This window comes from Ips typographus, linkage group LG8, assembly GCF_016097725.1.
Source record: "Ips typographus isolate SLU linkage group LG8, UJ_Ityp_2.0, whole genome shotgun sequence".
Taxonomy (NCBI): domain Eukaryota; kingdom Metazoa; phylum Arthropoda; class Insecta; order Coleoptera; family Curculionidae; genus Ips; species Ips typographus.
This window is the reverse complement of record NC_138429.1, coordinates 2343661-2358171: the sequence shown is the minus strand read 5'-3', so window position 1 is coordinate 2358171 and position 14511 is coordinate 2343661. Positions and strand designations below refer to the sequence as shown.

At 36.0% G+C, this 14511-nt stretch overlaps 2 protein-coding genes and 1 long non-coding RNA gene across 50 annotated transcripts in view; 2 read left to right on the top strand and 1 right to left on the bottom strand.

The window, feature by feature from the left end:
* The window catches only part of cac (calcium voltage-gated channel subunit cacophony), a 67593-nt gene that overhangs the window by 20340 nt on the left and 32742 nt on the right, over nucleotides 1–14511 (bottom strand). For 30 of the 47 annotated variants that reach the window (XR_014178992.1, XM_081984451.1, XM_081984450.1 and 27 more), the window contains 10 exons: nucleotides 7060–7286; nucleotides 4449–4555; nucleotides 4243–4382; nucleotides 3553–3653; nucleotides 3286–3441; nucleotides 3009–3232; nucleotides 2852–2955; nucleotides 1923–2038; nucleotides 1701–1862; nucleotides 1441–1461 (listed from right to left, as the gene is read on the bottom strand). Coding sequence is in view for 46 of the 47 variants with exons in the window: in XM_081984451.1 (XP_081840577.1) it covers nucleotides 1441–1461; nucleotides 1701–1862; nucleotides 1923–2038; nucleotides 2852–2955; nucleotides 3009–3232; nucleotides 3286–3441; nucleotides 3553–3653; nucleotides 4243–4382; nucleotides 4449–4555; nucleotides 7060–7286 (1358 nt within the window). In the remaining variant the exon portion in view is untranslated. Of the gene's footprint in view, nucleotides 1–1440; nucleotides 1462–1700; nucleotides 1863–1922; nucleotides 2039–2851; nucleotides 2956–3008; nucleotides 3233–3285; nucleotides 3442–3552; nucleotides 3654–4044; nucleotides 4146–4242; nucleotides 4383–4448; nucleotides 4556–7059; nucleotides 7287–8111; nucleotides 8135–9541; nucleotides 9705–10540; nucleotides 10886–14511 lie in introns of those variants that run through there. The other 17 variants (XM_081984492.1, XM_081984494.1, XM_081984462.1 and 14 more) reach the window with 7 other exon arrangements.
* LOC145732326 (uncharacterized) lies at nucleotides 5863–7053 on the top strand. The gene is made up of 3 exons (XM_081984506.1): nucleotides 5863–6195; nucleotides 6463–6655; nucleotides 6708–7053. Exons 1-3 carry the CDS (start codon nucleotides 6043–6045, stop codon nucleotides 6959–6961), a joined length of 600 nt encoding a protein of 199 aa, XP_081840632.1. The 5' UTR covers nucleotides 5863–6042; the 3' UTR covers nucleotides 6962–7053.
* LOC145732328 (uncharacterized) lies at nucleotides 9803–14296 on the top strand. 2 transcript variants are annotated; one of them, XR_014178996.1, is made up of 3 exons: nucleotides 9803–9899; nucleotides 11943–12040; nucleotides 14080–14296. It is a non-coding gene; the product is annotated as an uncharacterized LOC145732328 (long non-coding RNA). The 2 variants fall into 2 exon arrangements; XR_014178997.1 differs by lacking the exon at nucleotides 14080–14296 and adding an exon at nucleotides 12107–13480.

Sequence of the window (14511 nt, the reverse complement as noted above, 5' to 3'; positions counted from 1 at the left end):
TCTGATTCTCAGAGTAGCTTTCAGGTCAGAAAATGATAAGACCATATTGGTTTTAAGTATACAATGTGTAGCTAAAATGTGGAGAAAATGCTATCACCTAGTCTTGAGGGTTCAATATGACGATCTAACCCAAATTACCTTAATTTAAAGTAACTTTATGTGGTAACAAAGTAAAATTTTTTTCCCAGTATATTTAAAATTTTGGATTTTGCTGCCTCCCCCATGTAAAAACTACCATACTATAAGCTCCTGATGATGGGTTTCTGTACCCCAAACTAGTTCAGCCCCCCTTTATTTACCTTTTGGGGGTTAATACAAGTTTTGTGGAGAAAGCTTCGTGTTACTTTCCCTTTAAATTTGCTTTCAACTACCACAAAAGCCTACCACCCTGTATATTATTACATTTCTAAAACGAGCACTTCTTTCTAATTTCACAGTGGTTCTAACTAGAAATTGTTGTTAGCATTGCTAAAGTTTTAATGATATAATTACTGAAATGTCATTTGTCAAAGACAATAGTTATCATTGTTGTTTAATTCGGTTTTGTAAACAATTTTGTAATTACATACAGTTGCACTATTATTTCACGATGAATAACTGAATAACGGTTTAAGATAAAGCTGACATGAAATATGTTTTTGAAATCAGGGTGTTACATTTAAAAAAGTGGATTAAATTTTTGTTTTACCCTGTATACTACGGGTGATAGAAAATTCACTTGTAATTATAGGTACAACTTTTTTCTACAAGCAATAATAACGATGATAAGGTTAGGTTTCAATTTAGTATTATTTTTTAAACTTAACAAATTATAAACAGAGACTTTCATTTTAGAAATTGTATGGTTTAGATCGCCATATTTAAGCTTCAAATATTTGTGGTAGCATTTTTTCCGTACATTTCAGAGACTCTCTGCATATTAGTGACTTTAAGTCAATCAATTTGTAAATCTGTCGTCACCAGACCACCCTGTACGTAATACTCACCTTGACTACTACATCTATGTATATAAAAAAATAGGGTTAGTAAAAAGATAGAGTCTACCATTCTACGATAAACCACTAGGAGGAGTAGTATCTAAGATCTAAACCTAGACTAAACGAATCTATAAAGTTGCAACACTAGTTCGTTAAAAAAAAAAAATAATCAAAGCACTGGTCACCTAAAAATCTATTAAACAGAAAAGTCTATAAAACTATACGTGATCAGTAACTTTAGAAAAATCTACCCAAAAACTATATAATATACTAAATTGAAGTAAAATTACTGGGTACCAGCCAAAAGCCCGTTGTTACATGTTTCTTTCCTTGTTTGTTGTTTGATTTTTTTTTGGAAGACAAATCAGTTTAAGCAGTCTACAATATTTGCTCAGTGTGTAATGCAGTTTAAGAGTCAAACTAATTGCCAGTTTTACAAAAATTATTATTTCCAGCAGCGTACCTTTTAGCTTTTTGTTAGATTCTGTAAGAAACACTGGGAATTAAAAACTTGTATCAGTAATGACGTAACACTCAAATGCGAAACGTCCCAACTAATTAAAGTTGCTTGATTGAAATGGATTTTATCTGGGATGTTTCGCATCTAACCAGCTAAAGGGGTATTAAAACTCCAAAGTAGAAAATCTCCTAGGAGACTATTCTAAGAACAAAAACTTCGCTCCATCATCTGACGGAACAAAGCTGAAGATCTACTCTTCTTACCATCATCAGCCACATCTTCCTCTTCTTGTTCCTCCTCAGTATCGGTGCTCTTGCTCTTGCCAATTTTTTTCAGTTTCTTCTTTTTAGCCGCTCGTCTCCTAGCTTCCATTATATGCATTTTTTCTTCTTCGGTCGTTCTTTCTTCGGCAAGAATCACTTCCTCTGTTTAGGTATTGATTAAAATAGTATAAAATTCGGATTATCAATCAAACTCTAGCTTACCAGCTTTACAGATCCATTGCACGTAACCGTTTAGTTCACGTTCTAGCTGTGCTGCCCTTCTGAGTTTCAGAAACTCTTGCCTATTTTCTACTTTCTCTCGTTCTTTTGCGAACTCACTAAATTAGAGCAAGTGCAGGAATTAGCCAACTACTTTTATTACTTAGCAATAATTATATACAATTTTACCTACGACCTCAGTGTAAATAGCTAATTACGCATCGTTTTCCGTTACGTAATGACCCTCTTTACGCACCAAAAACTAATTGTTCTAATGCTCTTGCTTTATCAAAGTATATTAGATTGTTTATACAGTTTTAAAGTTATAAGTATAAATTCCGGTTCGTCTAGAATATCATCTGCAATAGCAAATACATATAATATGCTACTGAAAGTAATACTAATAATAATTCAACTGATGTGTATAATAGCAACAATGTAACACAAGTCTCTATATGATGTTAATATGTTAAAAATATATTTTTTTATAAAAAAAAAATATTCTAAATTATATGAGTCAGAAATTTACACTTGGTCGTAGGTAAAGTATATAACGTCATACGTGCTCTAAGGCATTTCACGCACTCATGGTAACTTTTTCCATATCGTGTGTAAAATGCTTCTTACAGCACTAGTTACGTAATATACTATTTATTTGCATTGTAAAGCATCTGCTTCTGTGAAACTGCTTCTTTTAGAAACATTGGATACTTTTTATCTAACTCTAGCGTTACTCCAAGTTAAACAAATTATTATTGAACCTGCTTTGGTAATCCAGGTCAGATATCTGTCGAAACTTTCAGTAAACATTTTTTTCGAGCGTGTTTTATGGAATTTTGCTCTTCGTTCAACTCTCAAACGTTCGTTCGAGAATTCACTGCAATTCTTACAATTTCTACTGCTGCCAACTGGATGGGGGCACCGGCACTTACCCACTGAGCACACCGAGGACTAGATTCAGCATAAAAAATGAGCCTAACACTATCAAGGGCACGAAGTACATCCAGTTGTAGTAGCTTCCTACTGCGTCGTTCATCTGAAAAAGCGATTTTTTATGGTAAGGTAGAAGAGGAAAAAAATGGGACATACCCAGTACAAAATGGCGGTCCAGCCTTCCATAGTAATGCACTGAAATACAGTCAACATGGCGAATCCGATATTATCAAAAGATGTAATGCCGTTGTTTGGTCCTTGCCACCGTTCCAGGCAGACGCTGTTGCCGTCCCTACACCAGTTGCTGCCCTGCGACTTAGCTTCCGTTTCATTATCGGTATTACAGGGCACTTCTTCATCGTTCTCTCTCACTATTTCTTCTACAGAGATCGTTAGGTGTAAACAGTTTAGGACTTACTGGATTGTTACTTGCCTATATCATATAAACTATAACAGGTTCTGTGTAAGGCTCCAGAGTAAAATTCCAGTCCAATTATGGCGAATATCACAATGGCGAATAAAACTAATAATCCTATTTGGAGTAAGGGCGCCATGGCTTTTATGATGGACTTCAGCACCACTTGCAAACCTAAATTCATTACGTTCGATCAATTATATGTAGGATTTGAAAAAATTAGTATGCTGCTGACTAGTCTAAAGCTATGTTGATGGTCTAAGGCTTTTCTAGATGGCTACTTACTAGGGATGCCAGAGACTAGCTTCAATGGTCTAAGTACTCTGATAGCTCGCAAGGTGCGGAGGTCGACGGTTTCTAAGTCTTGTGGGAACAGGGTGAGAAACCTAGAAACAAAACTAGCTGTCTAGCACTACTACAAAACACTGTCTAACTTTTCTAAGTCTAAAATGTAAGTTTGGATAAGTTAAATTTTAGAATTTTTGAAATCTATTTTCAAACTAAATATTGATAAACTAAAATTTCTGAATTTAACACCTATCACTACCACACTACACAATTGTTTGAGCATATCATTGTGTTGTTTGTGCACTTTTATTACTCCTTCAAATGATAGCAAGACAATAATATGCTAAAATCCAACTAATTTCGGAAAAAAACTAAACATCTAGAATCCCCTGCAACTGACGACCATCAAACTCGTTCTAGCGCCATCTAAATCAACCGCAACTCTAACAAAACTAGTGACAAAACAGAGGGCGACGTTTCGGCCCTTACTTGGTATCCTCGACACCAACTTCAACGGTCTCAGCACTCGAAACGAGCGCAACATCCTCAGGTCGACGTCCACGTTGGCCTCTGCGAAGACTGTCATTGACCTGTCGTTAAGCGGTTTAGAGAGACAGAAAAAGAGGAAGAAACCGCGGAGGGAGGGTCTGTGCATAGTCTAGTAGAATTAGTCCAAGTGGCACTTACCCCGTTAGCACTACGAAGAAATCCATGATGTTCCAGATGTTTCTAAGGTAAGATCCGCGATGCAGTACGAATCCTAAAGCTAGAATTTTAAGGGAGGCCTCTACACAAAATATTCCTAAGAAATAGACTTCGGTTTTTTCCTGAAAGAAATTATTGTGAGTGACCAAGTTTCAAATCGCTGGGAACTGATTTTTTGGAGAACTTACTAATTTTTGTGCTAACGCAGTTTTGTCGGCACAAGGCAGGTGTTCTTCCAGTGCTAACACTACGCAGTTGGCAATGATTGTCAAAAGTACGGCGTATTCAAACGGAGTGGATATATTGTTAAGAAAATATTACTTGAATAAAGTAAAATATACACAAATTCCAAACCATCAGTCACATGGAGAATTTAATAGAATATTTCAAAACATATTTTACTAAGATTTTTGCCATTTTATAGAAAGTATGGTTTTCTAGTAAGCTGTTAAGTTACAGGTTTAAATATTTGTCAAATTTTGAAAAATGTCGTTAAGACCTAAAATTTAGTTGACAGAAATTACAACAAATATGCAGTTTGAGGCTTAATCTTTCAAGGTTCTATAATTTTGGCAACTATGTGTTTTGCTCTAAATATACAGGGAACAATGAAACTTATCTGACTGACTTTTCAGGTCTCTTCAGCCTAATTCCACCCAGTATGTGCAACTGACAGGCTTGAAGAAAACCTATTTGTGAGAAAATGCAAATAAGGCAAAAACCCTCTAAGAGACCTTTTCTATATCGATTGCCCAATCTAAATTCTATACTAAAGCATCGTGGCAGTGCCGTAGGCCTAGTTTTTTAGAAGTAGTTTGTAAGAGTTTTAAGCAAACTGCATCAGATCTATAGTTTTAAGTAAAGTCACCAGTCAAATAAACTGCATTTGTGTCTGACAAACCTACGGCACTGTCCTGTCCGGTAAAGATGACACTATTCTAATTCTATCCTGTTAAGCTCGACCGTATTGTGCAAAGTCGATATTATGTATATGGACAGTGCAAAATAGAGTTGTTGACCTAGTTTCAATAAGGGATTAGTCTTTGTGGGCTTTATGCCACGTTTTCCCGTTCGACTCCTTGTTAGATCGCCAATCTTGGCATGTTTAACGCTATGAAAGAAGAGAACAATGAAGCTGAACTTCATTCGATGAAGTTTAGTAAAAGTTACAACTTTTGAGTCAACAATTAAGTTTTCAAAAGTTCGTGTGGGTTGCCAAGTAGTGTAATTGATGAATCTTGACATTATTGAAAATCATATGCCAGTAAGTCGTGTCATGAGTCAAAATATGTCTCCAAAAGTGTCTTAATTATCTCCAGGATGAGAAGAGTTTTTACCAGTTAAAAATCCTGCAGAAGAAAAAAATGGACTGAAAGAAGGAATAAAGCAGTGGAATTCTCAAACAGAACCAATCAATTGACACTTGTCACGTGATCTTTGGTTTACAAGTCAAATCATAATTTTGACTTTGAAATCTTCAAATCATCTTACGCTCAGCCATTATAATTCCAATTTAGAACACCGATTCGTTCCAACACTAATTGATAACAATAAAAAGTTACAGTACGACTTGAGAGAGAGAGGAAAGTTGCGCGCGGTGCCCCATCTAGCTGCAAATGCCCAGTCAAGCATATACTACCAACGCGTCATCGTCACGAAATTAACAAAAGCTCCACATCCTGCATACTTTCAATCTACAAATCCTTTTTACCAGCAATTTGAGCCATTAAACCTAATTCCGACAATTTCATTACAACATTTTACACATACAATTTATAATCGATGTACGGAACACGTGTTTGCGCTGTTGCCATACTGTTGTGCCTAGAATGCGGTTCGAGTTGGGGCCAGGTCGATTACACCAAAGCCAAGTCGATTTACGATTTTACGGCGACTGACATCTACGGCAAGGAGGTTTCTTTGGACAAATATCGGGTGAGCAATCAAAAACGGCAACACTGTCTGTCATGTTTGTTTTTGTAATCTATAAATGTGGGCTGCCGTTTATATGTACGTAAGCAAGTAGGAAAATAATTGATTGCATTGGCAGTGTTGATCTTTTAACCTATTGTACAAATAATTTAGGAATAAGTTACATTTCGAGCGTTATTTGTTGAACGTAACTGTCATTGAACAAAATGGCCGGCAATATGACAAGTGACAAAACAGACCAAAAATCATGACGTAACAAAACAATTTTAGGGTCACGTGTGCATCATAGTTAATGTAGCATCAGAATGCGGACTGACACACAACAACTACGAACAACTCAACTATCTTTATCAAAGATATGGAAAAAGCGAAGGTCTCAGAATTTTGGCTTTCCCAAGCAACGAATTTGGTGGACAGGAACCTGGAGACAATGAAGACATTCTACGTTTCGCTCAATCAAAAGGTTTTAACCTTATTCTCAATCTTTTAAATTTTTACAAATGAATTATTTTCAGGGGTTAAGTTTGACTTGTTTTCTAAAGTCACTGTAAATGGAGAAAACGCCCATCCGCTCTGGAAGTACCTGAAGTCTCAGCAAGGTGGATTTTTGGTGGACGGTATCAAGTGGAACTTTACCAAGTTCCTGATTGATCAAAAAGGTCAGGTGGTAGAGAGATACGCCCCTACTACGTCTCCTACCAGTATGGTGGAGGATATTGAGAGATTATTCTCCAAGAACGCTCAAACAACCACAAAAGGTGAACTGTGAATCTACCCTACCAATTTCCTAGTGGTTTTAGTCTAAGATTGTATCTGTAATGTAGTTAATTAATAAAGAAAAGGTTGGTTTGTATAAAAAAGGATATGGCCACTCGATAATAAACCTGGTGTATCTCCGGATGATGTTCTCTTCGGACAAGAGAAACAACGATGTAGAGCCGCCTGGATGTTGGGCCTGCTGGCCGCCCATCGCGTCAGCTGACGAGCCGCCCAGCGCCCCGCCCAAGAAGGTGCCGCCCGCCCCCGCGAACTGTCTGCCGGAAGATGTGCCTTGCGCGGCCTGTAGTGCTGCCGCCTCGTGGGCGGCGGCCAACCTGCAACAAAAAATCACCAGGTTTTACGTCTATTCGGTATAGTTTATCTGCGTATATCTTTCACAGTTGGGTAAATAAGGAATGGCTAAAAATAGAGAAGCAAATGAAGAGGGTCAGCCGACTAGACGACGACTTTTAAAGTTGGCAAGTTTTCCGGATTTTATATGTTGGAGAACGTCGGGCGCCTAACCGTTCCATATTTTTCCAGATTTATCGATATTGGTTCACCAATGCGGTTCTGTTTACAGATTTCTCTCTCCAAATCTGTTTCAGTTAAACAAACAAAAATTTTCAGTTGCCCTCAGTTTTATAAGGCCTTTGATTCAAATAGGAGGGACAAATGGCAATCAGCAAAATATCAACTAATTTCTTGACTTGTTTGTTTCATCAAAACCTGACTGGGCATCATCAGACTAAAATCATTGTAGTATTAACTACATTCACTAGGATTCGGCTATTCATTCTGTGTGAACCTATCACGGATGTGATAATAGTTTTAAAAGAATACAGCGTTTTTTAACTGTTTTTATGTCATTAACGTATGTAATCGTTAAAATTCGAGAAAATTCACCATTGGCGCTATCCGCAACGCCATTTAGAAATTCATAATTTTGGTTGTTTGGCGTTTGTTGAAAGTTTCTTCAAACTTTTCCCGTTGTAACTTAAATTTACCAATTAGGTTATTATTTTGTGTGGGTTGTATTTGTGTTTTTCATATTTTGATATTTCTGGTAACCGAAAAAGTTTAAACAGTACAATGAGGGCAAACAGCGGCTGATAAACGTTTTATGAGACATACAGAGATTTGCTGCGGTGGCTGCTTACCTTACTTTGCAGGCTTACCATCAAGAAAATAGCACACACAGTTCAGAATCACTACCAACAGTACCAACAACACAATTATTCAAGTATAGTATTAACTGATTTAATTTTTCCGCTCTTGTCTCTTGTTTATATTTTGCTTTTTCCAGCTTAACCTCACTCTTCTGTGTCTTGTCAAATCGGTAAACAACTGAACCACTGTCAACGTCAACTGTCAATCAATATATTTCTGTCCTTTGCTAACCTGTAAAACACCCTGATGCCATGTTGCCGAATGCTCTCCTATAAAATAAACAAAACAACTGACACGGCAATACTGGGAGCGATTGCTTCATCTATCGGTAGCAAAAAACAAAAAGTTAGTTTAGTAGTTAGTTTTTGTCACTCATATTGAGGAACTATTAGGTTTCCAACTCAGAGTTTCATTGGTTGAATGCTCACATGACTATGACGTTTTCTGACTTGTGGCCAACGGATTTTTTTCTATTTCTCTGATTTCACTAGTTGGAAATTCTCTCTGCGAACAGACCTATTAATTCACCCCTTGAAAACTGGTGTGTGACATAAACAAGCTCCTACTTGATTATGTATGAATTTTTTTATCGACTAACTACCAGGCAAATGGTGAACTAATTACACCAGTAAACCATATCCGATGTGGAAAGTTTTTCCACGACAGTCGGCGACAGTTTTTCCGTGTTTTTCATTTTTTTCGGGCGGTTGATCAAAGAAAACGGGCTCCACGGGTCGCTGAAAATGCTGCAACCAATCGATACTTGGCAGCGACGTTGCCACGTGGTGCACACGAATACGTGTCAGGAGGGCAACGGCCTAGATTCCTTCCCCTTTTCCAATCTATCGTTCCGATTATTTTCGACAATATCGGCTTCTATCTGTTCTGTTTATTGAAATTGTCACGTGTTCAGTTTATGTTTTGAAGACATCACTATTAAGATTTTTTTAACCACACTGTAGATAACTCAGATAACACGTTTTCTTTATTTACTTTATTAAAATAATTTGTCATTTAGACAGTTCAGTCGTAAAGGTCAGTACAGTAGGTAGTTTGTGATTGGTCGAAAAAATGCAGTGCTGCGATTGGCCATAAAAGACACAAACCGAGATCAAAGTACAATGCGATGACGTAACACTGATTGAATATGCTTAAATTTATTAAGAAGTAAACTTAATTAAGTTGTTTATCTACTATCAATCTAGATAGTTAATTGCCTAAAACTGTTCTAACCTGTGCCCTTAATTCCACCTGATCTAAATAATTTAGTACTTGTGACTAAAAATAGCACATTAACTATTGCTTTCTCAAGGTTTCATTCGAAATCCAATGTTGTTGCGTCGTATATGTAATGACACCAGCCACTTTAAACTGCCTTTAACTATGAGAAGATGCTAGAAGACACAAAGGACTTATTTACCTTCAAGTTGTTTACGTCCCTAGATGCATATTTGCAATGGCCCTAAACTGTCCAAGGATATGGGTCAAGGATGCTGTCCTATTTGCAATTTACACTAACTAAATACACGTAAATGGCACGCAATCACACACAAACAATATTGGAAGAAAGCTGAAACAGCAATAATAAATCAGATATTTTGGTTTTTATACTGTTTACTTAAAGGAATGCCCAGAGTAAAATAAACCATGTTTTTACCACTTATTTTAGTTATCTGAGGAAGTCAATAAGTAGGTACAAATCGTGAACGTACAGAGTTACAAATTTAAGTTCAATTAAAACTATTCATAGATGATAATATAATTTTTCTATAATCAAGGTAAGTAATAAAGAAAAAATTAATCAAGGACTGCATTGTCTGAAAATAGGATTTCCTCGAAACATTTTATTAACCACCGTTTGAAGTAGAAAGTGTATTAATTATTAGAGTTATGAAAAACAACCTCTTAATACAGTCAAAAACATCCTAAACTAAATCAATCAAATTTAAAAAAGGCTTTTTTGAACTGGTTATTAAATTGATTCAAGATTACATTTTGCCAGTGTAAGACAATCAAATTTAAAAATTATTGACAACTCTATTGTCAAAACAGTCCACATATAGGAAACGTCAATTTTGACAACTTTTTGATATAACAGGAGAGTCGTTTGCAAACCAAGATTTGGTCAGTTTATTCATGACACAATAAATAGATAGATAAATTGACATTAAAAGCCTACAGAATTGACAATTAAAAAATGACAGGAGTTAGTATTTTGACAGCCAATAATAATGACGTTGCAATGAGCCAGGCAACTTCCTTTTAGCTTCAAACTGAAACTAATTGAAACAGAATTAAAATTTTAACACAACTTTGATACGTATGATTTAAACTTTCTGTATCTCAAAAACGGATATGAAAATATCGATTGTGATTGTAGATGTTGAGGCTGAAACTTTCTGGACTACAACTTCTTTACCTGTGAAAAGACTGACCTTTAGTATCCGAAAATTAAAAGGACATATCTCCATTTTGCGTTAAAATAGCCTAGAAATCCCGTGTCCGCTGGCACTAGGTGTCACGTTTCGACCTGTCCCGTCCGGCATGGTTCCTCTTTGGTACCGACACTGCACTGACTCGAGTGTCCGCACGCACCCCCGAATTACACGTGACCACAAAACATGCTGTGGCCGGTTCTATTAGTCGTTTTTCCTTGGTTCTTTGCGTCTGTATCGGTGTTTTTTGCGTTTTATGTATCGGGGGTGAAACCGACGAACAAAACGGTGGTTTTTCGCACCCGCCCGCAGTGAGTTGAGGGTTAAAACGGGGAAAACGTCGGATGAAGCCGGATCGGTTCGGGGTTGCACGAGATTGCGTTACAAACGATGTTGCCACATCCAAAATGATATAAAATACTATAAAGTATAATGTCAAAAGACAGGCAAATGGTATGGTAGAGCTTTGATGTAGTTTTCAGAAAGCTTAAACCTTCTAAGTCTCTGAAGAAGTTCCTGGGACCGGGGATACAACATTACGTGATGAAGCATATGAAGAAACACCTTCAGTTAATGACATATTAAATGTCAGTTATATAGAAAAGCTTATCTGATTCTAAGATTCAGTTAGAAGTTTCTCTTCAATTTTATTCTCTCAGACAAGCCTCAGAAGCTTCAATTTCCACTTGAAAAACTCAGATTTGGACAAAGTGGATAAGAACTTTTCAAGGAGCAGGAATATGGACATTATAAGGTTAAACGGTGTTCTGGTCCATAACGTCACAAACCTGGTTCCCTAAATCCCAACTTAAGCTTAAACCTGGATCAAAATATCAGGAATCCACCACAACCTCAGGAATTGACTCATTGTTCAATGTTTTTTGAGTAAATGTTGGGTGTGGGGTAGTCGTGATTGGTTATTTCAAATACTGCATTAAATTTAAAAAATGTGACAACAGTGGTTGCAGGGCGTCGCAGGAATAAGGGCAAGCGTCCTCGTGGGGTTGTAGTAGAAATAGCAGGGCCGGGCTTGCAGCAGGAAATCCGCATTAAATTTCTTACCTTCAAGTTTATAACTACATTCATGCAAATCTGTCGGAAAGTTTCAGGAATATATTATTTCGAAAGTATAGAGTTTCTTAAAAAGTGAATGAAGATTTTTTAGTTTTTATTTTATACTTTGTTGGATAGTTCCAGTGTTGTCATCTCCCACTTTTCACCCCCTAAAGAAGAATTTATACAAAAGTTTTTCCACCTCTTTCACTGGCAAAATTAATTAACTTTTTTCTTATTGCATTCAAGAAATATCGCATAAATCAATAACATTATCCATTTACCTGAATACGTTGCCTTTTATTGTTCGAAACTCTTATTGTACTCTTTCAGGGAATTACGTGCAACCAAAAGGTTTTCCATATAGCTATTGAATAAATGCCGCATTATTGAATGCTATTGAAACCCCAAGGTGTACCTTAACAAGTTCGGTAAGACCGGTACAAAATCGATACGATTTTTTAATTTTTGTTTGAGTTTATGGGATATTTTTGGAGGTTTAGGAAAATAGTAGTCCTGGATATTGCGTGTTTGCCATATAGTGCGGCAATGGAAATCATGAATGAGCGAAAAGTCGGCTTCGACGTGGTGGAACGGATGCCATGGTGTTTCCGGTGCGCGCGCTTTCAAATCCACCACGCTATTTCTGACACAGGGATGTATTCAGTGAAAATTCCAACCAAAAAAAAAAAATACTTCTTTGCGTTGTAAACAGTGTTGCCAAATTACCCACCTCAGGGAAATTCGAACCACATCTAGAAATTTGAGAAAACAAAATCGGACCCATAGAGCTATTAAACTGTCAAATACCACTCCATGAAGCTTTTTAAAACTACAAAACCTGCTTAAAATCACTGTTATAGTTAATACAGTTGTAAATCATATTAAATGCTTGTTTATAGGTTCATGAATAGAAACAAGACAATCGTGATGTGTATCTGTTTATTGTCATGTTATAAACTTGGAAACTATTCAAATCTTCTCCATAAAGCTACAAAATGACAAAACTAGTACAATCAGTTAAAATTCAAATTGAATGTTTTATAAAGCTTTATGAAGAAGCTGTTTTCTTTAGATCTAGTTCCATGTGTCAAAATGCTGTCTAATACCACTCTATGAAGCTATAAAATTTAAGAAAAAAACTGTGACTTAATAGACAAAATTCTGTTCGTTTTAAGAACAAAAAATCGACGTAGTGTAGACACTTACAAAGTATAAGAAAGTAGAAGAAAAACTTCAAAAAACCAAAAAAAAACTGTAAAGTTTTAGTAAAACCTTTTTGGAGAAATTATATCATTTAAGGGTTGGCAACACTGATTACAAATGAGTTTACCTGCCTTAAAACTGTATTAGAGCAACACAGTCTTCTGTCAAAATGTGGACGATTGAGTGCCATCTATGCGTTAAAGTTGGTATATTTTGATATCAAACAGAACAGAGAAATCAATTTCCAACATGCGCCATCTTGGCAACGAAAGTGGAGTTTTTCCTGAATCGATTCCCTTCCGTACTTTCCACACAATCCTGCCAGAGGGCACTGCCTAGTTGGAAAATTTGAACCTGGAAAATGCTAATTGTTTCCCAACTATGCTCTTAAAGTTTGTAGTTTGACAGGACTGAGTTAGTTCCGTTTTTCAAGTTGTTTTCCAAATGGAAATTGCATTCTTATCAGAAGCTTTTTCAGAACTTAGATTTATGGACTTGTTTGATGTTATCTTAGGATTTGTCCGGGAACTCTAGACTTAACGGATTTAGAGCAAGGACTAACCCAACTAGTCAATTTTGAAAAAGGCTAAAAAAATCGCATTAAACAAATGAATTGAGTTGTACACAAAAATACAGTTAAAAAAAAAACGTTCAATTTGAATTACCAGGCAAATCTACTAAAGCAACACAAATCCATTAAAATGATTAAGCGCAGATGTAGTCATTGCAATAAGTGCAGAAATTTGCTGCATTTGTTAATCAGAGTGATTTTTTGTTCATCAAAAATGTTCATTTTAGATTCAGACAAACTATTTAATTACTCTTAGAGTGGTTTGTTAAAATTGGTGTATCATACCATCGCAGATTGTGAAGAACAGTCATTTTGAAACCATAATATCGTGCTCAATTTGTTGGCTTTATATTACACCATCCTAAAAGACTACTTTGGTCCAGACCCTACCAATCTTTTTAGGAATATGCTAGGGAGAAAATGTATTTTAAAATTCTTCTCCTTAAAGGCATTTTTATTAATCACCCGTGTTTCCTGTATAACTTTTTAAATTGTCGGTTTTTCCTTGAACAACAGAGAGCGGGGATTCAATGACGCTTATTAAATAATTACTTAAGGATCTTAGTATGCAATTCAAAGACGCCATATTTGTACGGAATTTATTTCTATTGAAAACAATAGAATAGCATCTCAGCGCCCGAATATTAAGCTTTATGAATCACTATAATGAACGTTTTATCTTTGCATTTACAGTTGACTTCAGTATGACGATTTTCCGTGTGTTGAGCAATTGGGAAAGCTCCGGGCTTTACGTGTTTGGCTTTGCCAGAAAGCTCATTTTGCCGTCGATCGACCATTTCGGACCGAAAGTTTGGTTGCTGAATCATTAGTTCAACGTTTTGTAAAGCACAACATAATAGAGAAAGTACAATTTGACTTTGTATGTTCAGAATAAAGTCTTGACTATTTCTTTTTTGTTAGTTTGTTCAGAAAGGTTTGTTCAAAAAATGGAATTTTGCACTATTTTCAACTGTTAAAAATAACATTAACCTAATCGTTTCAAACAAGACAAGTTTTGAGTTCTAAATATTGTTCTAATGTTATATTTTTTAGCAATTCGTTTGATTTTGTTAAATACACCTGGAATGTAAAGTATAAAAAGATTTGTAAAAGGTAAAATTTCAT

Excerpts from the sequence above, each read along its gene's own strand:
- LOC145732326 (XM_081984506.1), top strand. The coding sequence starts at position 6,043 with ATGTACGGAACACGTGTTTGCGCTGTTGCCATACTGTTGTGCCTAGAA. Across the intron at positions 6,196-6,462 it reads TTTCTTTGGACAAATATCGG|GGTCACGTGTGCATCATAGT; the intron begins GTGAGCAATCAA and ends AAACAATTTTAG. Across the intron at positions 6,656-6,707 it reads ACGTTTCGCTCAATCAAAAG|GGGTTAAGTTTGACTTGTTT; the intron begins GTTTTAACCTTA and ends AATTATTTTCAG.